This window comes from Thunnus thynnus, chromosome 8, assembly GCF_963924715.1.
Source record: "Thunnus thynnus chromosome 8, fThuThy2.1, whole genome shotgun sequence".
In the NCBI taxonomy this organism is placed as follows: Eukaryota; Metazoa; Chordata; class Actinopteri; order Scombriformes; family Scombridae; genus Thunnus; species Thunnus thynnus.
Genome location: NC_089524.1, coordinates 20949978 through 20975325, shown reverse-complemented (window position 1 = coordinate 20975325; position 25348 = coordinate 20949978). Strand labels below are relative to the sequence as shown.

The window sequence follows — 25348 nt, the reverse complement described above, 5'->3', positions numbered from 1 at the left end:
AACTATAAGTCAAAGCATCAGAAAAGATGATCTAGCTTATTTTCAGAGGCGCAGTTTTCAAAGTTTTTGATATATTATTTGTTATCATTGATCTGATTTTATTAGTAGACTATAGTGACTAAATGTCAGAGTGTCCTGTTGTTCATCCTGACTAGAGACCACCATGCCAGAGCATTCAAATCTGTGTTTAGAGACAAAACTGAAGGTTCAAATTCTACAATTCTTTACCTCTGAGATGTTCAGCGTCAAGGTGGTTGCGGTCGTCTTTAGAGGCAAGGTGAGCAGAGACCCCCAAGGCCCCGGTCAGCGCCAGAAGCCCTGAGCTCCCCGCACCCAGAGACAGGCCTGATGGGTGTGGCGTCAGGGGGATGCCAGGGGCGTGGTGAGACAGGTGCTGGAGCTGCTGCTGCTGTGGCCACAGGGAAAGAAGGGAGCGGGGAGGGAGGGGTTGGGGAAGGAGGGCGTCATACAAGGGGGTGGGTGGTTAGAGAAGACAGGGTAAAGAAGAGAGTCATAGAAAATAAGCAGGTGAAAGTTACAAAAAACAACAGAGGAGAGAGAAGGAAAAAGTTAAAGGGAGTGGGAGTTGTGCTTGGAAAAACAGTGGGCCAAGAGAGATGGGACAAAGGGAAAAGGTAAATGAAACTAAATCCACACAGAGAGCTCAACAGTGAGAGAGGAAAATAAGATGAAGGAAGATAGGATGTTAAAGAGATTAGTGGATTAAGAGGTGAGAGAGATAGACACCAAGGACGAGAATGCAGGAAAGTAAAGGGGGAGGGGGGGGGGGGGCAGAGGGAAATTGAATGATCAGCATTCACAAGGAGGAAGCGAAAGCAAGAAGCAGAGAAAGAGTGAGATATTGAAGAAATGAATGGGTTTTATAAAAGAGTAAAGATAGGAGAAAGAAAAGAGACAAAAGCCAAGAGAAAACACAGATAGGGTGAAAGAGAGGGGAAGAAAATGTTTAAGTTACAGAGTAAATGATGGGGAGAAACGGAGGGAAATCATGGTTGAAGCAATGGAAAGTGAAGGAGAGATAAATGTTAAGGGAGAAGATAGGGAGAGAGAGTAAATGAGCGCAGGAGGGAAGGAAAGTGCAGCGGAGAGAGAAAAGATAAGACACGGCAAAAACAATGGAAGAGGAGAAATGAGGACAGGGGCAAAGTAGGAGGAAGAGAATGATAAAAGATTATAAGAGGACGGATGAGAAAATCCCGAAAGAAAATGAACAGAAAGACAAAGAGAAATAGGAAAAAGAAAACAATGAGGATAGAGAGAGTGGAGAGCAAAGGAACAGCTACAGATAAAGAAAGGCTATTATCCTGAGGGGAGCATTATGATGTGTTTTCATGTGCTGTTTTGTCAAGGCGGTGTGTTAGACTCACATACACACACACAAGCGCACACCTTAGAGACAACAGTGTTTGTAGTGCTGGGAGGAACAAAGGGCTTTAAGTAGACCGTAATGTGATCAGTGCTCTGACAAGCCTTGGAAAGCCCCATCTAGTGTGGCACTTAGGTGCATCATGTGTATCTGTGTGTACGGACATTGCCCATATGTGTAGATAAGCATGTGTATTATATATTAGTGATGGTGTCTGTGCAATATTGAATGCATGTGCAAGGATAGTCTGAGTGTGTTCAATGTTTAGCAATGAAGCTCTATGGTTAAAGTATGTTTTTTTTTTTTACATTATGGCTTAGATCAGTTGTTTCAGTCTGTATATGTTAGATGCAGTTTCATTTTAATAAGAGCTGTCCAGACAGTTGATGAACAAACATGGTAACGCAGTGTACACTGTACTGTTGTTGGACAGTAATGTGACCAGTGATCTGAGAAGATTTAATCTCAGTAGAATTGATCAATCTGCTATCGATTACTGATTTCTGTCTCCCTCATGAGTGACTGAGCAAAAACTAACATTAAAGCACTACCTATTCTACTACGTCACTACCCCATTATCCTCTCCAATCTCCAAAATTTTTATAAATTCCTCTTCACTACTAGTTACTCATTTCATTAGTGGTAAGCAGCCTGGGAAGAGCAGTAATTGCTAATAAATTGCTAATCCTCAGCTTTTCTACTGCAACTCTTGTTATATTGAGTTACATCTTCTAAAATTGTGAACCACATCCGATGAAATTGTCAAACAGGGCACAACATCACAGTTACTGCTGCCACTACCAATCTACCTGGATTTATATAACAGGAACACAGTCCCACATAGCTTTATATTTAAAGGTTAAAGGTGCAGTGTGTAGGATCTAGTGGCATCTAGCGGTGAGGTTGCAGGATGCGACAAACTGAATACCCACCACAGGACCAGCATGCAGGAGAACCTAGGGTGGCTGCAAAACTCGCGGAAAATGGGAAAGGCCTTCTCTAGAGCCAGTGTTTGGTTTGTCTATTCTGGGCTACTGCAGAAACATGACAGTGCAATACGGCGGGCTTCATGGAAGAGGAACCGCTCCCTATGCAGATATAAAGGGCTCATTCTAAGGTAATGAAAACACAACAGTTCTTAGTTTCAGGTGATTATACACTAATTAAAACATGCTTATGAATAATATATTCCATTTCTGCCAAGTCCGTTCAACTAGATTCCACTAAATACTACACTCTGCACCTTTAAAACTGAATGAGCTGCTACTTAAAATCTGATTCTAAAGCTGGCTCACTCCATGGACATAAAACACCTAAAACTAGGATACATCAAAAAATAATCACTCAAAGGCCAATTTCCATTTAGAAATCAGTTTGAAATTGTCCATTACCCACGTTAATTCATAGCATGCTATCAAAGCTTCCCAGCATTCACTAGTAAAATAATCCCTGCCTGACTGAATCTCGATTTAGCACGATCAACATTGCCATCTGGAGTCCACATGTGGCCCAAAGAGCAACATAAACACCTTGAGTGATGTTTACGTTAATACTTCACCCATCCAATGATCAATTTGTCTGATCTACAAATTTATATAGCAGTGATAAAATAATTTAATCAGCTAACTATGATCGGTTCAAGAATGGTCAGAATATCCTTGGTTGATGCGTGTGCCCGTGTGTGCGCATGTGTGTGCGTATGTGTGTGTATGTTGTCATGACGAATGGAGGTGACTCACCCCAATAATGGCATTGAGTTCAGCCATGGTGACCTGCTTGGCCCTCTCCACTGCTTGGACCACCTGTTGCTGGTGCTACACACACACACACACACACACACACACACACACACACACACACACACACACACACACACACACACACACACACACACATTCAATGCCAGAGAAAGAAAGTAAGCAGAAAGCAAGGTTACAGTACATGTTATTTGTTACAGTATATAGTGTAAACATAATGTATATTGTATGTACAGTCAGGGAAACTTTAGAAAAAAGGTTGTAAAATAAACAACTGTTTGTACAGGGCATAAATATAAATGTGTGAATTGGGCAACCAGGAAACCAGGTACTCACACAATGGGTACACTGACATAAAAGTAACACAAACAGAAACACACACACTGTACATACAACCACAAACACGTGAGGTTTGCGCACTCACACACATGCTCAAAGAAACACTAACTAAAATCTCAGTTCTGTGTACACAAAATCCCAGTGTAATCAGTCACACAACTGCAAACACGCATGTGTGTGTGACAGTGTGACAAACACACACACACACACACACACACACACAGACAAGCAGTGTCAATATTGATCAAACTGAGTTGTGACCTTCCCGTCTCCAGGGATACACATTCATCAGTGCACACTCACATTCAGACAAAAAGAAGTGTGTCTACAGATTTGTACTTACACTCACTCACACATACAACCAGGTACAGTACACACACACTACGCACATAGAGTATACACACATACACAGTGGAATAAAGCTAATATACCAAGAGTTCATTCCAATTTAAATAGTTTTGTTGTCACGCTCACAGTCAGAGCAACAATGCAACAATATATTGAACTTCAATAATAATCCTGCTTCTCTTACTTATTTTGTTCTAAACATAAATTAAAATATAGCTAGCTTTAAGATGAAATTAATGGAGGCCAAGCACATATGCAGAAATGATGATAATGCTGGTGAGTGATAAGAAGGCACAAATTGAATTTTTTAGAATTGGCTGTGTTAGCTTGGAAGATAATGGGATATAGATGATCTGAAAACAACTTAATTTATTACTTTTAAAGTCTGAGATCATGAAAGGTTACAGTGCCACACTAAGTATTTTTGTATTGTTTCCAGTGGCACAGATACCTCCTTTTGACCTTGAATGGATAATTTGGTAAAAAAAAAAAGCACATGACCCAATATAAAGCGTACAGAGCTCACAGCATATTCATTATTGGGGACAGGAAATCATTGGTGCTATAAAGGTCAGCTGATCATCAGCTGATGTGATGGTTGTTAAAGCAGAAAAGCTGCTTTGGTCATAAGGCAGTAAAGTAAATTGTATTTTCCACACTAGTAAACTATGATAAGAATGCTTATGATTGAAACCTATAAATGCATCAAGGACATGAAATGATGGCGTTGTACAAGAGAGAAATGCACAAGACACAAATCATATCCTCATTGTGATTTATTTTTGTCCTTACTTTTATGATGTGTCAAAAGTTCATTGTTCCAACATAATAATTAATATGAGGCAACACATGGAATCCAGCTGCATTTAGCGTATTCAACAGCACTGTATAGAGGGGGAAACAGCTAGCCTTGCTCTGTCCAAAGGTAATGAAATCTGTCAACCAGCGCCTCTATAGTAACACGTTCCAGTCTTTGTGATAAGCTAAGCTAACTGGCTGATGGCAGTAGCTTCATATTTACCCTTCAGACATCAGAGTGGTATCAAACTTCTCATATAAAATAAATGTATTTCCCAAAATGTTGAACTATTCCTTTAAAATATTCAGTATATTCTGATTCATTTATTATTCTGAATGCAAAAAAAAATATGATATAATGGCCCAGGGCGTGAATAGTCGTCTCCTGATTACGTGTGTGCAAATTTTGTGTGTGTTGTTTGTCTGGCAGTGGTGACACTTACCTCTTGAGAGAGGAAAGGGATGATCTGAGCACAGATGGCACTGAGACGCTTGACAATCTCCGCCTGCGACGGAAAGAGAGAAGCGACAGAGAGACAGAAGGAGTGAGAAAGGGATATACGATCATGTCACATACAGTAAGATAATAAGTACACAATGAACATAGAGCATATGATAGACATTTACAGCACACTGAACCTTCGCTGCATTAAAACACCTTTCTAATGAATGAGGATTTCTGTCAATGACGACACTAAGAAAAATGTGGAGGAAGGACGGAGGCACCATTAGGCCTCCAGTCATCATCTGGTCTTTTAGCACCATCACACTCTCATTTAGCTCAGCCTCACGCGCTCTTACCCACTTCAGTCTTCCTCTCTCGCTCTCTCTCTCTCTCTCTCTTTTACTCTCAAACACACACAAACATATGAGCGAACAAACACACATTCACAAAAACCTCTCCACCTGTCACAGTCGGCTGTTCAGTGCCATTACATTTGTCCATTTTCTAAAACTCGTAAAATCCATAAACATGCTCTTTCTTGGTCTGGAAATGGTGAATAACATCTTTCCTTACATCATTCCTTACCCCCACCCATCCACACACAAACTCGCTCACACAACATGCACACGTTGCAAACCTAGTAACCATCCACAAAATACAGCTGCCTGCACACACATACACATAAAAAATAAGCACACACTCTCTCACTGTGTCTCTTACACACAAACATACGCACACACACTGAACCTCTGCGGTGTGTCTAATTCTATCTGTCTGAGTGCCCTCAGCCTCATTTTGTTCTCTTCTTCACTCAGCCGTTCTCTATTTTTCTACAACAGCTCTCACACTGAGCCATTATTACCCTATTCATCCTCTTCCTCCCCTCCCTCTCTCTCTCCTCCCTTGCTGACTTTGTCTCATTTTCTCTCATCTTTCTATTCTTCTATATTACTCCCTTTCTCTCCATTTTAAATTTATCCTCCTTTCTTTTTCCTCAGCTGCCCTTTTTTTATTTCTCTAACAACAGTCTTTCTCTTCTGTGTTTTTTCTTCGTTACTTTAATTTTTTTTCGGTTTTTCCTCCTTCTGCCTATCTTGTTTTCTCTCTCTGTATCCCTCTATCCTCACTAACACATGTTTCTGCCACTTGAAGATACTGAAGAGGAAGAGAAAAACACAGCAAAAGGGTGATGGAGGGCAAAGCAATGATTGACAGGGCTGTATGCACCTTCACACAAAGGCTCTCACACACACATACACTCACACATATGATCAGCCAGTCTGTCAGTTACAGCCAGCCTCATCATGACTTCATAAACCAGCTATCACCAGGCACACAGCTCTGCTCCAAGGATAGACGCAGCCTCATCATATCATGTGTTAATGTATGCATGTGTGTGTGTGTGTGTGTGTGTGTGTGTGTGTGTGTAGGTGGTGTGCATTAGCTCGTTAGTGTATTGGGAGTGATATGTATGTATGCTGTATGTGTGTAGACAGGGAAGTGAGGGGAGAGAGAGCAACAGATGTGGAGAGAGAGAAAGAGGAAATAGATTCATGCACCTATAATGTGCATCATAGTAGCTGCAAAGAAATCTATAAGACTACACTACACACCATACAGACCTACTGTCTGTCAGGCATTTCCCTGTATATTCAGCTAAATTCAGTTCTATTGAAACCTCCTGTTTGTCTGCTTGACATGACTTCATCCTGCTAGACTTCAGCTGGAAATATAATAAGGCACTAGGGGGTCACATGGTTGGGAGCCTTCATATACTCGATACAGTCATTCTTGAGACTGATGATCTGATGATCCTAACAGAGCCTAACAATGGCTGTAAGTGCTGGTCATGTTGGCTTTGTTGACAGGTAGCCTAAAAAGGCTCCTTTCCCAAATACATCTGTTGTTTGAGCTGTGTTTGAATGAACCTAAGCTTCAAGCCTGGGAGTTGGGAAAGCTTCTCTTATCTGTCAAAAAACCATCACAAACTGGGAGCAATTTAATCAGCAAATTGTCCAACCCTGAGAGATGTTCTCACGATCAACTGAATTACTGTACACAAACAGCAACTTGTGAAATGGTGCAAGATGGAAGAGAGGCAGGTTCAAGCACTAGGCTGGGGCTATGCCATTTTGACATGGTGCAGACAGCTCACATGAACATGAACAGTGAACTCTGAATATAGACACTTTTCCTCTAATTCACTTATGTATTCATCTATTCTGAATGAACTGTCCTCTCCTTAGTTACAGCTCTGCAAAAAAAACAAAAAAAAAAACACACCAATTGCCATAAACTGTAGGACAGGTTGTCCTCAGGCCACAGATCAATTCAGATGACTGAGCTCAGTTTTGGCCAGATACAAGCCAATTTGACAAGACAGATGCTGGACCACATGTCAGAAAAAGAACCTAACCAAACCAAACTGAACATAACAAACAAGAGCTTAACTCAACTGAAATAAATTGATCTATGAGGATGATAAATGCCGCTTTCATTTATTGTTTCATAGTCTAGCCATAACTTTGAAAAAATCAAATAAACTTGACTGAATATATTAAAATAACAGAGATCGGGAGGGCAGAACAGAAAAAAAACAGACTGGAAAACATGGACAGCTCAAAATTGTGGACACATTATCTGTAGTCTGAGCAAATAATGCTCTCAGTGATGTTTGCAATAATAAAAAGTTTTGAGAATGAAAATCTGTCAATTGATAAAGATTGTAGTTGTCTAGTATCAGGTAAGAAAACACTTGTGGGTTACAGCTTAAGAAATGTCAGCAAGTTCTATTTCTATATTTGTGGTGTTCAATATCAGTGGGTTTGGTGCTATTAGCAACCCTTTCATTTGGTTGATACATTTAATTTTATGTTAATAACAAAACTATAAATGAATACACCTTAAACTATAGAAATTAATATCATGGTATAGTGTGTATGAATGTATGTCCTTCGCATATCTTGAGAACTGTTCATCCGATCTATTTCACACTTGGGGGCTGTATTGCTGGGGACCCAAGGACATGCAGTGTTGAATTTGGTGCAATTTGAACACGTAAGACATTTAATATTAATGAACCTTGAATAAACAAGTGAACAGTGAGCCGCTCAGCTCTGTGTCTAAGTGTGGAGTATGCTGTCCAGGAGTAAAAAGAGCGGACTGTTGAAGTTGTCACTGTCCGGCGCATTTCTCTGAATGTGGAGATTAATTTGGATTAGTGTGAGTGGATATTCTTACTCGGAAAATTTGATGATTTGGAAATTGCATAGGGCCTATCTGGAAATAGCTAAAAGAAAAAAAAGGAAAAATCTACTGAAAATATTGAGTGTGAGTGTTCATTAAACCCTCAAGTCCCTGCAGTGTTTCCCCTACCGCTGTTAAAATCTCACACGATCATTAATATCAATGGTTATGTTATCAGGACAATAACACCCTATGTTATTGTGGAATTGTTTTGAGTTATCCTCCCTCTCCTCATTCTTCAAATGACATCTACTTGAAAGGTACTGTTATAAAAGTAGCGTAGGTCTGTTAAGGAATAGGGTAGTGCGTAATGTGTGTGCGTAGTGAGTGTATGACTGAACGAGTGGAGAGAGCAAGCGGCAGAAAAGCAACAGTGAATGCGAGCAAAGCAGAGGAAAAGGTTAGCAGTAAGTTGTCAATCTGGCAGTAAATGTACAGCACAGGCTACAGTGTGTCATTTAATAAATGCTGCAGCTTCTCAAGACCAAAAAAAGTCTCATGTGTTGCTTGCCCAACCGCTGCAAAAATGAAGAGGGTTAGCCCTGAAGTTAGCAACAATGGGTTGGCCAAACATGACCAGGCTCACTTAAAGTGGACTGACCTTTGAGGTGGACCAGCTATTTTCATTTAAGTGTCAATCTCAGCCACTCTTAAACAGAGTCTGGATGCTGAGTCTCTTCTGAGTTTTGCTCAGCCTCCGCCCCCCCAGCCCAAAGCACCCAGCCTTGGGGAAACACTGTCCTTTTGTTTTCACCAAAAACTATTTATGTTTCTGATTTTTTTGTACTCCATAATAATAAAATCATAGGCACGAGCACAGCCGGCGATCAGAGCTGTATAGCGAGTTAGAGAAAAGTTTTTTCACACGGCATGCTCTAAAAAGAGAAAAGTAGACAGCAAAAACACAGCTTTTAATCAAGAATGGACAGACTCTTAGGCTACTTCCCACAGGCAGTTCAAAACCAGTATGTCTCATATAAGCACAAATCTTTTGGGCAAATATACCCACTCAAATGATCCGAACTGAAGCCACAGAAAATAAACAATCTAAGAGCCCAATATGATCAATCCACTTTATTTTGGGATGCACATTTTTTCAAAAGCTCTCTGTTTTGTATTTTATTTTTAAATGCAGCCCTCATTATAGCCTACTTGAAATGAGAAAAGATTCACTATTACAGTACTTAACATCTGTGTATAACAGAATGTTAGTTTCTTTCATGTTGTTGGTGTATATACTCATTCACACCTCACATCAACATTATTAATTTTTCTATGCATTGAAGCAGCAATACCAGAAACCAAGCAATTGGCCTGTTCTGAACAGGCATGTTTTGAACAGGCACTGCACTAGTACTACCAGAGAACAACACAGCAGCATCTCGCCAACTCCATGTCCTGGCCGACACACACTGAATGGTGCTGTGAGTGAAAGCAGCCAATCAGCCGATGGGTTTTACAATAGAATGAAAGTGAGCTGGGCAAAAACAGTCCGAGCCGGGCCAGGTGTCAGAAACAACACGGCATAGTCTCGTTCCAAAGCCCTGCCAAAGCACAGCCACCAGGGAGTACTGGCAGAGACTGGCCGGATGGAAGGATGAACGGATGGAGGGATGAATAGATGGGTAGATACAAAGGAAGAGAGAGAGCTGGTCAATAAACACCTGAGGGCAGATATGCTGCCAACTGGCATGCAGACAGGGAGAGACAGAGAAAGAGAGAGGCTTTAAGCGCAACAGAGATAAAAATGTAGGTGAGAGAGAAAGAAGTACACAACAGCTTTTCATTTAGAGGCGCAGAAATTCCCAAAATTATTTTCTAAAACACAGACAGACAGACAAATAATGGAAATCGGAAGTAAAGTTAGAAGAGAGGAGAAATTGAGGATCTCAAGGAGGGAATGAAGCACAGGACAAGGACAGCCTGTTCCAGAGACGGTGGTGCATATTAGGGACACACACACACATGCACACACACTCACACAATGCCAGCACACTCAGACTTGTCATCTCGTTGGATCATTGACAGGATGATAATCACAACCAGCAAAATGTTTATATGATCACAGTGCCTTGTTGCTGAATAATGATACAACCTGAGATGTGTGAAAAGGTAACACATGCACACACACACACAATAGTTATAAGTTATAGCATATGTTGCAAAATCCTGCATTACAGCACCTGTACATACTAATATCTATGCAAATACAATGTTTACATATTTTCTAAATTGATCAAATAACTCAAATTTACAAGTCAACTTAAATTTAACAGTGACAGAAAACAACTCACACAATGACAGAGACAAAAAAAGATGTAAAAAAAACCACGAAATAGAATAAGACAAACTCCAAAGTAACCACTTGCTCACATCAGCAGTGACTGCAGTAGACAAGGAAGGAACAGGAACAGTATCTAATGATCACTTACAGCTAAGGAGCAGCAATTATGATCAATGAAGAAATCTCGAATCGGGTGACAAAAGAAAGTTGAGCAGAGTTCAGCTTAATGCAAATGAGCAGCAATTCCATACAGTGAAAGCCAATTTCAGGACAGGTGTGTTGACCTTATGTAGTTCAATTATAAAACTTCTTTTGACTTTAGCTGCTTTGTCTGCCTGACCTCTATTGGCATAAAGCAAGTAACATCAAAGCAATAACTGGCAACTATGAATTCATGCTGAGAGACCATCCAACAGATTTTATCATCATGAAAATTTAAACATACAAAGTAAAGGTCATGTTTGGTGTGACAGCAATGATTTTGCACCAACATTCGACTGCCAAACAGGAAGACATCTACTGTGAGAAGAGGTAGTGATACATTCAGAACAGCGCTGCCGGGATCCTGAGTGCAAAAGCACAAACATATAACACCAATTCTGTTTTCATTGTACTGGCTCTCTGTTTCCTTCAGGACTGACTACAAAGTCCTGCTACTCACATACGAATCCATCAACGGACATGCACCTCTCTACCTACAGGAACTGATCATACCACAGACCTCCACCCGCACCCTCAGATCTGCCAGCAGCTTGCTCCTCCTGACCCCCAGTACTAAGCTCTGCACCGTGGGGGATCGAGCCTTCTGCTCTGCTGCACCACACTTGTGGAACAGCGTTCCTAACCATCTGAGGGCAGCACAGACCCTAGACTCTTTCAAAAAGGCCTAAAAACCTTTATATTCAGGAAGGCTTTCTTTATGCTGTGTGTTCTATGTTATTAATACTGTAGCACTTTGAGTTTCACTAGAAATGAAAAGTGCAGTAAAAATTAAATGTATCATCATTATTATTATTATTATTATTGTTATTAGTAGTAGTAGTAGCAGTAATATTTCTACGCCAACACTAGGTCCAGTAGACCACAATTAATGCAGAGACAAGAGTTGTGCTTTTGTGTAAGAGGTGTAATTCTCACTTTTTCTTGACTGGAAAAAACTTATTCTCAAGCACTTACTTAGCGATTGCTATTGCTATTGCTACTGCTCTCTCCACCCACATATTTAACCCACAGCGCAAATGCAACACGTTCCTGCCTGTTCTGTGAAGGCTGTCAAAAGGCATTCTGGGAAATGTAGAAAATGACTAACTGAAGTAGAAACAGGCGAGACAGGTGGGTAGAGGAGGCAGTGGGTACACTGAAAAGAAAATAATAATACTCACTCACAAAATAAGCCATCGTAGTCTGATGGTGTAACAGTGTGTGTACAGTACATACTTAAATAATCAGTCGGCGTGTGATTGTTCTGACAAAGACAAAGCTGTTTCAGAGGGAGGGGGTCTTATTGGAGTAAGATCTGCCCCCCAGCTGTTTCCTTGGAATGACAAACCACCCTGTATTGTGTAACTGTAGCATATTGGCAGGCTTGTAAGAGCTAAAAAGTGATATATTGAGGCTCATGTGTAATGCCTTCTAATCAAGACCAGAAATGCAGGCAAACTCAGATGTAAGGATGAAAAACAAGCTCAAGTTTTTTCTTGCACACCTTTCACTCATAACACTAAAGTGAACTGGAACAACCGGGAAACTACTTTGCTGTGAAAGATCAGCATTGTATTTGGCCTTCCAGCATGACGGCAAAGCAACAGTGACCGCATTCATCTTGCCAATAAAGCTTGGTGAATTTGAATGTGATGAGCGTGGGTTGAGATTGGCACGGGAGGAGGAAGATGGTGCCCAGTGTGCTCAGGCACTGCCAGCTGTGCCAGCCTCTGAGTCCCACTACGCTGAGCAAGCCAGCTTTATGCGGGTGCATGTGTGAGTGTGAGTGTGTGTGTGTGTGAGAGAGAGAGAGAGAGGGAGAGAGAGAGAGAGAGAGAGAGAGAGAGAGAGATACCCCACTCCTCTACTAACTCTAATTGCACTCAACAAAAATCTCTGCCATCTCTCTTCGCTCCTATTCTGTTTCTATTCCTAGTGCCTCTCTTTGGCTTGTAACTGAAACAGTTGCTGGTTTGGATCCTTGAACATACTGTAGGTTATGAAACAGAAGAAGCAACACTTGAGCAAAGCACTTAACCTCTAACTGAAGTAGACTCCAGTGACAGTCAACTTCAAAATGAAGGTGTGCCAGAATGTGATGCATGATGTTAATGGAAAAAAAGGATACGTGCCCAGTCAACTTTACTTTGATAGAAAGAAGGTCATACAAAATGGTGTTGCGGTGACATGAAGAGTGCTGAGGCTCCAACATTTATATCTGTGACTGGTTGCAGTTAACAATGGCGATCCAGGAAAAGCTTAAAGCTTATTTTTATCAAATTCAAGTTGCCCTGGATAAACTAAACTAGCAATCAAATAAATGACATATATGACAGTAAAGTGTAAAATGAATATATTTGTCATCGGTATTTGTTGGCTTTAGAAAATAGTGATCAGCAACTGTCATTATTTTCTGACATTTAATGGACCAAACAATTATTGATTAATTGTGAAAATAATACGCAGATTAATTCACAATGAAAGTAATTGTTAATTGCAGCTCTACACTAGTTTACTAGTGAGGAGTAAATTGAGCTTTCGTACACTTGCAGTAAGAATCGTCATCATTTTGCGTCATCACTAACAGCTGTAATGTCATGTTACTCACTAGTTTCTGGGATTTTTATCAAAAAGTAGTGTACGTGCAATAAATTCATTTTGGACACAGCCACACTGTATGTTACTGACCCTATGTAAAGCACGTGTATGGCTGCAGAATACACTCATTTATCTTTCAGGAGTCACAAGGTGTGCACATATCACACACACACGCAAACACAACCCTGGAGCTTATCTCTGTCCCCTGCTTTCTAATTGGACTGCTCTCCCCTCTGTGAACAGTTTAAGGTAAATATTTGTAGCCAATGACGTGCTAATCACCCACTGATTGGTGTTGCAGGCACAGACCTGTTCAATAAAAACAGCTATTCCTGTTTCCTCTCTTTCAACCCTCCCACCCACCTCCCCTCTTTCTCCCTTTTCCCCATGCAATCAACCTCCTACTTTCTCTATTCTGCTGGCTCATTTTTCCACTTCCACAGTATCTCTCTCTCTGTGTCCTCTCACTCTGTTTTCCCTCGGTGCACTTGGCCTTGCTCTCTCTCTCTCTGCCCTCCTTCGCATTCTCTCTCATTTCTTTCTCCTTCTTCCTCTATCTCGCTGCCCTGCTTCTCTCCCACAATCTCCTTCCACCCTCCCTCTCTTTTCTTTCTTGCTCAGTCTTGTTTTTTCCTCTCTCCGCCTTCTCTCTCTCTCTCTCTCTCTCTCTCTCCTCTGGGCAGCATGCCAGCTCCTCTTCCCTGGCGCCAAGCCAACTCCTCTCCTCCTTTTCGCCTCCTCCTCCCCTCCCTCCCTTCCTCTATCCCCCTTGCCTCTGATTGATGGCCCCTCTATTCTGGAAGGAGAGGAAGGGAAACAGAGAAAGAGAGAGAGAAAGAGAAGAAAGGGGAGCAGCAAAGCATACACGAGCAATGAAACACACACACACACACGCACACACACACAAAAACACTAAAAGACACACACACACGTGCACACATACACCCTCAGAATAGTGCACACGAATACAACTGCACACACAAGTACACACACACAAATTCAGAATCACGCACACAAAGAGCATGCCATGCACACACACATACACACACACACACAAGCAACAAGGGCACACAGAAAACCAATCCAAACAGAGCAGAGGAGAGGACACATACGAAGAGCTGTGTGCAGAGCAAGCAGAGCCTCCCAGCATGAGACCAACAAGCACACATACACACACACACACACACTTCCTCAGACACATACACACACATAAAGACACCGATTCAACCTTCAGTGCAGAACCAATACAAGATAGGCAGCGGACCAGACAGGAGAAACATTTAGAATGAAAAACACAGACAGACAGCTCACTTCTACTCCTCAAACACACACACACACACACACACAAACACATCGGTGGATATCCAACACAGTTATAAACATGTATCTACAACAAATTCACACAAGCATGTATGCAAGGACACAGCTGCATGGTCCATACAGATGTATCTGCAATACACAGATTAACATGCACTTTTACAAAATACACACGTACTGTACAAACACACACAGATTTTTTCTAGGGCATGTGACTGTGAGACACAAAATCTGTGCCTCACAGTCGGGGTTGTAGTTTTACAACCAACTAGATCTCTCTCTCTCTCTGGCTATATTATACACTAAGCTATTAGTCATATTCACACTGTGCCAGCTCACCAGCTTGCATTGACAGACTGCATACGGCTTCAAACTCATGTTGTCCGCAATGCAATCAGACACAAAGTAGCCAGAGTAGCAAAGCTGGCTGCACAGTACGCATGCATGCAAAGTCACGCGAAGATGCACACGCACACTACGGTGCAGGGTAAGACAGTTTCTCATTTTTGCTTTAAAATCACAGACAGTTCTTGAAGTGGTCTGGTACTCAGTAGTGGCACACATGTGTCCCCATATTTCATATTGCATGCCTCTACCTCCTGGTGGTTAGTCTTTTTAACTAAAAACTTAACTAAGCCAAAACATAAACAGCGACAAATACTTTTTTTTGTTGAAATGGATTTAGACTGTCAAAAGGACGAAAGAAAAATCTTTGAATTCAACTGTTGTGACTTTCATTGTTACTAACCTCAGTTATTTGCTGAAGTGTAAATAGCACCAAGGATACAGGTGGTACTATTTGTGATAACACTGAGGCCCCCCCCCCCCCATCCCCCTCTGAGACCCAGTTAATGTGTAAGTACAATGGCCACCTGCTAACCCCTTAACGCACAACTAAAATTAGTGTTAAACCATATACTGTACATTAAAGCTCCAACTGTAAATTAAATTTTCAATGTCATTATCTTTAAAATGATAACCTCATGGATGTGAAAATACCTGGATATGTCATCTAAGATAACAAACTGCTCGTTCAGCGTACAGGCACCTTTTTTGTTCCAATTGAAGCACTGGCCACAGAACATGTAGCACATGCAGCCACTATCACATACATGTACACACACGCACACACACACACTCAGATAAGCCAATACAGTCTGTGTAGCTACTCAGAGCTCCTCTGCCAGGGTGACAAAGCCATTACGTTAAAAGGCTAGCTCCCTGGGAATTTAATCACTTGTTTTCACTCTCATCTCATCTTTCTCTCTTTCTCTTTCTCACTGTTTTTCCTTCCCTCAACTTATTTTCTATCATTTGTAAAGGGTTATATCACACTCTTTCCCACTCTCTCTCTATGCCTCATTATTCACAAATGAGCTCTGTTACACACGTATGCACAGGCATACACACATGGTATGAAGGAAGGGAGAGAGAGCGAACGAAAGAGAGGGAGAGACATCAAAGCTGTACACACACACACACACACAGAGCACAGATGCTACAACATGTGCAAAGAGGGACTGCATACACCACTGATCAGAGAGTGCAAATAAATACCATAAACACACACACACATACAAAGTCATTTGACCTCTCCAAAGCGCGTTCTAGTTGACCCACATATGCAGGCTTGTCCTAATCCAGCCCTTTCAATAAAACCAGTTAAAGAAAATAAAAAAAACTCAAACCACAACTGCGGGATTATCAACTGACTGGGTGGTGGGTATGACAGAGAGAAAAAGACACGGCAGAGGGGATGGAAAGAGTGAGACTGAGAAAGAAAAAGAGGAAAGAGAGAGAAGCCCAATCCTATTATGAAGCAAAGTGGTGAGTTGAAAATGAAGGCATCTCTCACTCGCACTCTCTCCTCTCTCTCTTTCTCATCCTTGTTCACCCTCTCTTCTCTCCCAAATGAGATGAGGATTCAGGTCACAACTTCAGCCAAATATACCAATGCATGCAGACGCACACACACGTACACGTGCACAAACACATGCATAAAAAGGCTAGACAGCTCGGGCTAATTAGGCGGGAGGATAAGCACATACACACACTTTTTTACACAACACAAACAGATAAACATTTCCCCATGTGATCTCCCTCTCCTGCTTGTACTAATCTTCCTCAGCACCTGTTTCTGTTTTATTCATTGTCTCTATTTATTTCCTCACTCTGTTCAGTCTCTTTCCTGTCTTTTTTTTCCCTTAGATTTTAAACTTTCTTTTTAGCTCAATTCAAAGATGTTTTTTTATTTGTATATCTGCTTAAAAAAAGTTCCATTAATGCAGACATTGTTTGCAATATAACGTGTCCTATCACATAAAAGCAGTGCAAAAAAAGATTGGGCTACTAACTCCCGCTGTCACATACACACACACTCCCACACTCAGCCTCATATGTGTGGTGGTGAAATGAAAGGAGGGAGCAGGAAGGAAGGACAGCCAGCTGCTTCATCTGTCCTCAGGAGTCCACAGGGGAAACAGTCTGGCTGCTGAGCATCCTGACTATCAAACACAGCTTCCTATAATATCCTGCCTGGTCTGTGAACCACGCAGTCTTTCTATCTAGCATTCTGATACAGTATGTAAAAGGCTATATATATGCTAACACTGATTCTCATAATATCCTGTATATAGTGTGTGAACCTCCTATCTATAATAGTGTTCCTTAAAATAAAGTATAAGTAATATTAATATCCTGACTGTTAATTTCAGTGATTCAACCTAGCAGTTAGGACAAACGCCTACCTATCAAGCATTCTGCTTTATCATCGATGTTTCTAAAGTAGTACGTTGGTGTTTTGCGTTCGGCTTTACAAGTTCCTAGCAGGCTTTTATCTCATGTTGTTATGATCCTAAATGGCTTGAAATTAATAACCAGCTAGAGTTTCACTATCCAGCTCAAGGACACACCGACGCACACGCTGACACCTTTCAGTAATGGGATGGTCTCTCTCATCACGATGCCACCTTTACAACTGTTAATTTGTCTTGGGAGATATTTGAAAAGGTTTTACATGGTAAGGTGGAGGAATTTCAAAGTCTTGGTCATTTATATGGCCTGAATGATGATGTCTGAAGCCTTACAGTATTTATAATCAAAATAGTCTCTCATTTGTCACAGTTTAAAAATGTAATACAATGTAAAAGGTCAGCTAATAGGAATATTGCCAGCAACACTTAATGAAACTTAACACTTTTGGAACAGTCAATCTTGCAAAATATGACATAGCATGGCAGCATGGGCAGAAATATGGAAATTTGCACAAGAGATCTCCATATTTAATAGGGCAAGTGAGACAATTTAAAATATTATTACTTACAAATTATACTCTATCTCAGACACAGACAAGATCTAGCTGAGACCTAATTATATTGAAAATGTCAAGTGGTGGTGAGAAGTTACAGGCACTGTATGTGGACCTGCACACACACTGGAGTAAAAGTGTTAATTTGACCTTCAAAACCCAGTTTGAGTTTGGAATCTTAGTGCTTACTGGATCTACCTTGTAGGAATTCACCAATCTCATATATTAGATGGGTATTGGTGCCAGTACTGACTTTATGAAGTGGATCGGGTATTGGCTATGATGTGACTGTCAATGTCAAATTCATTACAAAATTCAGTGTTTCCACTATCATTTATATTAATTCTATCATAGTGGGCTACCAACACAGTTCTTATTGCCACAGCAATTTCTGGACTGATTTCGTAAAACATAAAAATGATTCTAATGAGCTCCATGTAGTGAGGTACACAGGTTTTAAATTATTGGGTATTGGGAGAGGAAAAGTTTGGATTGGTGCATCACTTCTATCTAGTTCTTCTGTTTAAGGATTTAGGCAATGAAGACTTTTCAACTTACTGACATTTTATGTCCATAAATAAACATCTGGACAGGATTTGGACACCCTTTCTAGATGAAAATAGTCAAGTCAAACATTGTGGTTAACAGACTACTAATAAATCAGCTCAAAGACAATTGATCCCCTAAGGCCTTTAGTTTTTTTTATTGTTTTGTTTTGGGTGATTTTTTAAATTGTCTTATTTATTTCTTCCCCTCTTTCTCCCCGTGAACACTGGTTATTGCATCACTTTCAACTGAAACAGGAATGTGAGCGCTTCTACATTTGTTATTTTTTACTTTTATGATACTTTTAGATTTAACTCTTCCAACACACCAATGTGAGTGCATACATGTGTAACCATCTCTGTGGATATGATCTGGTACACCTCAGTAGTGCTGCACTTCTGTATATCTGTGATTGTGTTCTTGTGGCCACTCTGAGCTCTATTTTTGTGAGATTAAAAATCAAAGCATTTAAAAGAATACACATTACTTTCATCCTCTGGTAGCCTATTTGTTTTGTAAATACATGTTCTCCTTGCCACCAAGGGAAGCTTGCTACTTTGCATCTTACAGCGTGAACTATTATAAAAATCCAATTGTGACCCAGCTTTAAACTACACAGCCCCCTCCAGGTTCCTGCTGTCTAATCTCTAATTAAGCACCGCCGCTGCCCAGTAGCCCTGTTGCCTAGCATCCTGCTGTATCAGGCTACGAAATGTGACCAAATATGCAACATTCTCAGCTTCCTTGCAGCCTCCTGACATCAAGAGTTTCCCATGCAAACCTAAATTGATGTCACGGTCCAATGTGTAACCTTATGTAAAAAGCACATCTTGTTTGAAGGATTTTAACCTTTGAGTCCGCAGTATTTCAATCAGCCAACTGTGCAGGCTTGACAGGCTGCTACTTGGGTTCTCGGGATATCGATTTCTAAATAAATCAGGGAGACATTTATACACACCTAAAAGCAGTTATCGCTGTATATGAATAATCATAATAAATTACAGCAGAGTCCAAATTGGAGTCAAAGATGAGATTTTCCTGTTCCCAGTGATATGAAAGTGGCTATATAATGCAACATTAGCTAATACAGTGTTTTTGTTTTCATGTTTCCTTTGCAGGTAAAATTAATACAGGGTGTTCATTTCTGATAGGAGGGTGGTATGATGTACAGCACATACACCACAGTGTAACAGCGGCAGTGTAAAGATGAACCATTTTTTGCGATGCACTGTCAGATCCCAACCCAGTCGTTGAGAAACACTTAGCTAAGCAGTTATTGAAAAGCTGCCATAGTGGCTTCCCTGCTGGTCCCAAGGGTCTACTGGAGGACACTATCCTAGCAAAGAAATAATGGGCCCTGTTGCTGATATCACCTATTACCTCTGAAACATGTACAGTACTGTATATGCACACATGTTAAAATTCACTACAAGGTAGAGGAAAAAGATATGTTACAAGTCTGAGGTAATTTCAGTTTGCAAGGTCAGTGTGTAAAATAGTGTGTGTCATACCTGCACATACAAACTGTAAGTAAACACGTTTACTGCTTAATAGCATTCAACGTTACTGTAAAAGATGCAGTCCCATAGAGAGCAAAGCACTCGCTACCATCAAAATACTACACAGTTCATTCATTGGCCAGCTAAGGTCAACCGGTAATGTAAAGTTAAAGTTATGAATTTATTGGTATTTAGTAATCGAAAATAATATGCTTCCTGTGTGCACTTAATCATAACCAAAAATCTATTATACTGTAGTTTGGTATGTTTGCGGTTACAGTTTCAGTTTTACACAGGTGTTTTCAATTATTCTTTCTGATTAGACCTCTAGTTACATTGAAGCTGGGTGGAGCTATGCTGGGAATTATGTGATGTTACAAAACTTAAATGCATCAATACCAATTATACACGACACAGTCTTGAGAAGAAGTTTAATCAGGCAACATAAGTGAAAACAGCTGTGCGGGTGAACTATTGGTGCCTAGGGGCTTTAACTGTAGAGATTGCAAAAGCATTTTTATCTTATCTAGAAGGTCTGTTGTAATTGAAATCAGTCAGAATAAAATATTTGAGTTGGAATACAAATCCTTGTCCCTAAAACTGTCAAGGTAAATACATTGGTTTCCATAACCATATTTAGAGTGAGATCATCTCATATTTTTATCAACAAACTTCTTAAATTAGAGATTTTCATAAGTAACCAAAACTGGATCTAGGACTTGTCAGGCTAGTGGATCCAAGCCATCACAGAATAGACAGAAAGAGTGAACAAAAATTACATCCACTGCTACTCTTATTTAATGGGGCTGCTTGTTAATTGGTGGCACATCAGTGTCAGTGTTTCTTTGGGTCTGTTAAAAGACCATACTTTTGATTGGGTCTAATTATCTACGGGTCCGTTAGGACAGGGACTGAACATCCTTGGGTCCCTTTTGATCGAGTTCTCTTTTGTTTTTTCAAAATTAATTTATATACCATTACCTTTGCACTATACTCCCACTACTCCACTCCCAACTTTTTAATTGCACTGTAACTGGCATATTATATTTAATTTGCACATATGTAAAAACTTGTCGTTATATATACAACCAGTATACATACACTTTCTCATTCAAGTGAATGGGAAGGTAAATATAACTGTATATTCCTTGTTAATATAATACATTTTTTTTCTTTTTGAAATTTCTTCTTCAGTGCTACTTTTACATACTTTGTTGAATTTTAAAATATTTTAATATTTGTGAATACATTGTCAATGTGTGTAGTTCGGAGAGGGCTATGACTGAATTTCATTGTGCAATCCTGCATTATATAATGACAATTAAAATGAACCTTGAACCTGAAAGGCACCAAAAAATGCACGTGGATCATAGATAAGGATGTTCAGCTGTTAGATCATTAGTGCTTCTGTGGTTGTTGCCTTCTTACTATCACTGAGCAGTTGTGGGCTGCGTATTTTGCTTAATGGGCCTTTGAAGTTAACTGCTGATGGAAGGAAAGGAATATCTTATTCACTTCCTGCCTTCTACATTTTCATATTTTCCCAGGCTGCCTCTGGCTGGACACAAGTCCAACAAAGCTTCTATTCATTTGCACCTCCTGCCATCATCCTGTTATCCTCCTACTGTCCATACATCAGCAGCATTAATCCATTCATCACACACCTTACAGTACAACATGTACAGCACATCATCATACCTATAAGCTGCCCTCTGCCAACCACTGTGAGTCCACAGTATCTGTCTGAATTACAGAGTCACTGAATATACATGTGTGTCTGCACATAGGGGGTGATACAGGCAATAACTACCCAGGCCCCAGAAGTGCTATATCAATGAATATAGAACAACCACAGAGAGCAGTGTAAAGTCCTTATAGCCTCCCTCTCTCCTCCTGGGGATACAGCTAGTACATATATATATATATATAAATATATATATATGATATGATATGATAATGGAAGTGAACCAAGTGAGATAATGTGATGGCGTGTGCATGCATGTGCGTGTGTGTCACTGTATCCCATACAGCTTAGAGGAGGCGGAGGGGGGGGAGATGCTATCTTTCCTGTGCCTTCATATAGTTCAGATACAATCATCTGAGAAAGAGACAGAGAGAAGAAGAGAAGAAGGGAATAAATAGAGAGGAAACAAGAAAAGATCAAGATAGTAAAAAAAGGCGAGGGAGGAGAGGGGGAAGATAAAGAGCAAGTGTGAAATTTAAAGAGTGAAAGAGAGAGCGAGCGAGAGAGAGAGAGAGATGAAAAAGCAGAAGAGACTAAAAGGAAGGGTAGGAAGGCACGAGATGACTGTTACAGCTCAATTAATGCCGGGACATGAGATGGCCCTGCCACTGATAATGACAGAGGGTGAGCTAGAGAAAGAGACAGTGAGGGGAGAGGGAGGCAATAGCAGTGATCTCGACAGGATGTTAGGAGGAAGCTGGGGGGGGGGAGAAGAGGAGGAGAGGAAATAAGAGCAGATACTGTTAAATCTATTCATGATTCATTATTTCTCAGAGCGGGCTCAAAGCTCCCCTCCCTTCCTTGATGTCTCTTCTATCTCTCCCTCTTTCTCCGACTGCCCTCCCCCTTTCTTTCCTTTTCCCTCCATTGCTTTCCTTTTCTTGGCTCTCATTTTCATCTCCATCTCTTTTTTTCCCCCCTCTCATCTGTTCTCTGAGGTCTTTATCTGTCTCTTCTAAAGCTTCATCCTTCCTGTTTACCCTCTCCTCTTTCATCCGTTCAATTAATCTCTATCCCTCTTTTCCTCTCATCCCTGCTCTCACACTTTTTCCAACATTAGCTCTCCCCCGCCATCTTTCAGGTTTTTTTTTTCTGTTTCTCTATCTCCCTCACTCTCTTAACTGCTTTTTCTCTACCGTGCTCTCTCTTTTTCTTGCAGTCTTTTATATCTTCAGAGTCCCCGCTTTTTAAATTATCTTGCTCTTTTTTTTTTTTCAAACTATCCCACTCACTCTTCTATCTTCTACTCCTCCTTTGTAATGTCCTCCTTTTCTACAACCTGCCTCTTTGTGCTTTATCCTTGTCCACTCTCTTTCTCTCAAATTCCTCATGCTATCTCTTTTTTCAATCACTCTTTTTGATATCCTTTTTATACCAGTTCCTTCATTTTATATTCTATCACGCTCTCTCCTGTCACCCCCCTCTCTCTCTCTCTCTCTGTCTGTTTCACTGCTCCTACCTTCTTCTTTTTATACTATTTCTGTCAATTTCTGCTTCTCTATTTCCTTTTCTATCTGTGATACTGTAAGTTCTCTTTCATTATCTACCTCACATTTCTTTCTCCCTGGCTCTCCTACCAACTCCTCTGTTATCCCTTTTTACCTGCTCTCTTGTTTTTCTTTCTGGATCATTTTTTTTCCCCACATATGCTCTTTTTCTCCTCATTGCTCAAACATTTACTTTTTCTACCTTTTCTCTCCTTTCTTCATATTCCCCTGGCTCTCTCTTCTTAAAGCTTTGTTCAATATAGTTCCTGACACCAACCCTTCTCCTTCTTCATTTATTTCTCTCTCTTTTACTTTCATTCTCCTGACTGTAGCTCTTTGGTCTCCTGTCATCGTATCTCTTCTTCTCCTCTCTCCTTCCTCTCTTCCTATTTTCCACACTCTCCCCTCCTTGGCCTCCCTCTGTCAGCTTCCCCACCTATCCCCCTCGTCCTCCCCCTCTTCCTCTCCCTCCTCCTCGTCTCTCCATCTCTCAGAGGTGCAGCCAGCACCCCAGTCCATTTCTCCTTTTTGGCGACAATAGCTGACAGTCCAGTTCAGCCCAGCTCTGCTGCCAAGCAGCCATCTCTCTCTTTTTCTTTCTTTGTATGTCTCTCCTCAGTTCTCTCTTCCTCTTTGTTCCTTTTCACTATGAGTAAAAGTTTCTCTTCTTGTACTTAAAGTACAACTTTCACTGCATTTTGCTTGGTGGTTTAGCTCAACAAAGTTTAAAAATGAAGAGTATTTTAGTGGCATATAAGAATTTTTGATATTCTGAACCAAAACTGCAAATCCTAATTACTTTTTTGGAGAAGAAAGCAATTTCATTTACTGAATTGGTGCTTCACTTGTTTTAAGTATCTTTTAAATTTTGAATGACCTTGTTGGGGAATAATATAGTGCCATTTTATCTTAATTGACAGTTCATCAGTGGTAACAGGTATTGACATTTCTTACACTACTCTTTCACACAAGCTTGAAATAAAGTAAGAAAACTGTATAAATCAGTATCTTTACTTTATAGTTCAACTTCTGTCAGCATGAAATGACTGACAGCTTTTAAAGCTTTTAAAGTAGCTTTTCCAAAATTCTACTATTTCTTCTCTGGTCTCTCTCTCAATTTGTCTGTTTTCTCTCTCTCCCCCTTATTGCTCTGTCAATACTTGTGTCTGCTGCAGAGTCCGGGAATCAATCCATCCCACCCATCAGTCAGTTTTATTGTGCACATAAGTCTTTTTTAACCAGTGCAACAATTCCAAAATAAAGTCCCTTTGGAGTTTTCTTGCTTTTGAATGTGGTTCATGTCTTGGGTCAGAGGCTGTGATGAAATTTGGATTTGAACGAACCCAAAAGAGCAGAAGGGACACTTTCACACAATCTCAGCTTCAAACATAATTGAGAATTTATGTTGTGTCACAAAAGAAATTCCACTGAACACACAGGCAGACTGGAGCCATATGGGTATGATGACATGTTCCTGACACAGTGATCTGCATAGGTGCGTCACAAGCTATGTGTTATAGAGTATCATTTTTGATGCTTCACCTAGAACACATGTTACAATCAACAAAGGATCTAGATTAGAGTTTAATATGCTGTAGCTGATGCCAATCAGTTAAAATATCCCCCGATCATCAGACTGATTAGCCATAATTTCAAGCATGGGACATAAAATCAGCCAGTAGTGGAGTCTGGAGTATTAAAGTATGTACACTGCACTCCAAGTATTTGGACAGAAACCCACTGTTTGATGTCTCTGTGCTGTAATTACCTTGATCATGAAATGACACAGTGATTATGAGGTTAAAGTGCAGAGTGCAGAAGCTTTCATTTGAAGGCGTTTTCAGGGAATGTTTCAAACAATGAGTTGCTTTCTAAATGCAATATGTCGGGCATGCTGGGACTTCATTGTGAAATGAGAAAAAAAAACCCTTGTCTTCCGTGACAGTCCGCAACTCCACTGCAGAGAGCGAGTTAGCATGACATGAAGATAGAGACAGTGAGGGAGACTCGGGCAGTCACCTTAAAGGAAGATGCCATTCTACTGG

At 40.5% G+C, this 25348-nt stretch overlaps 1 protein-coding gene across 6 annotated transcripts in view; it reads right to left on the bottom strand.

Moving 5' to 3' along the window:
• tle2b (TLE family member 2, transcriptional corepressor b) overlaps nt 1–25348 on the bottom strand; it is an 87773-nt gene that overhangs the window by 22205 nt on the left and 40220 nt on the right. For 5 of the 6 annotated variants that reach the window (XM_067597097.1, XM_067597098.1, XM_067597093.1 and 2 more), the window contains 3 exons: nt 5073–5135; nt 3127–3201; nt 229–409 (listed from right to left, as the gene is read on the bottom strand). In XM_067597097.1, coding sequence (XP_067453198.1) covers nt 229–409; nt 3127–3201; nt 5073–5135 — 319 coding nt within the window. The remainder of the gene's footprint in view (nt 1–228; nt 410–3126; nt 3202–5072; nt 5136–25348) is intronic. The other variant, XM_067597094.1, reaches the window with a different exon arrangement.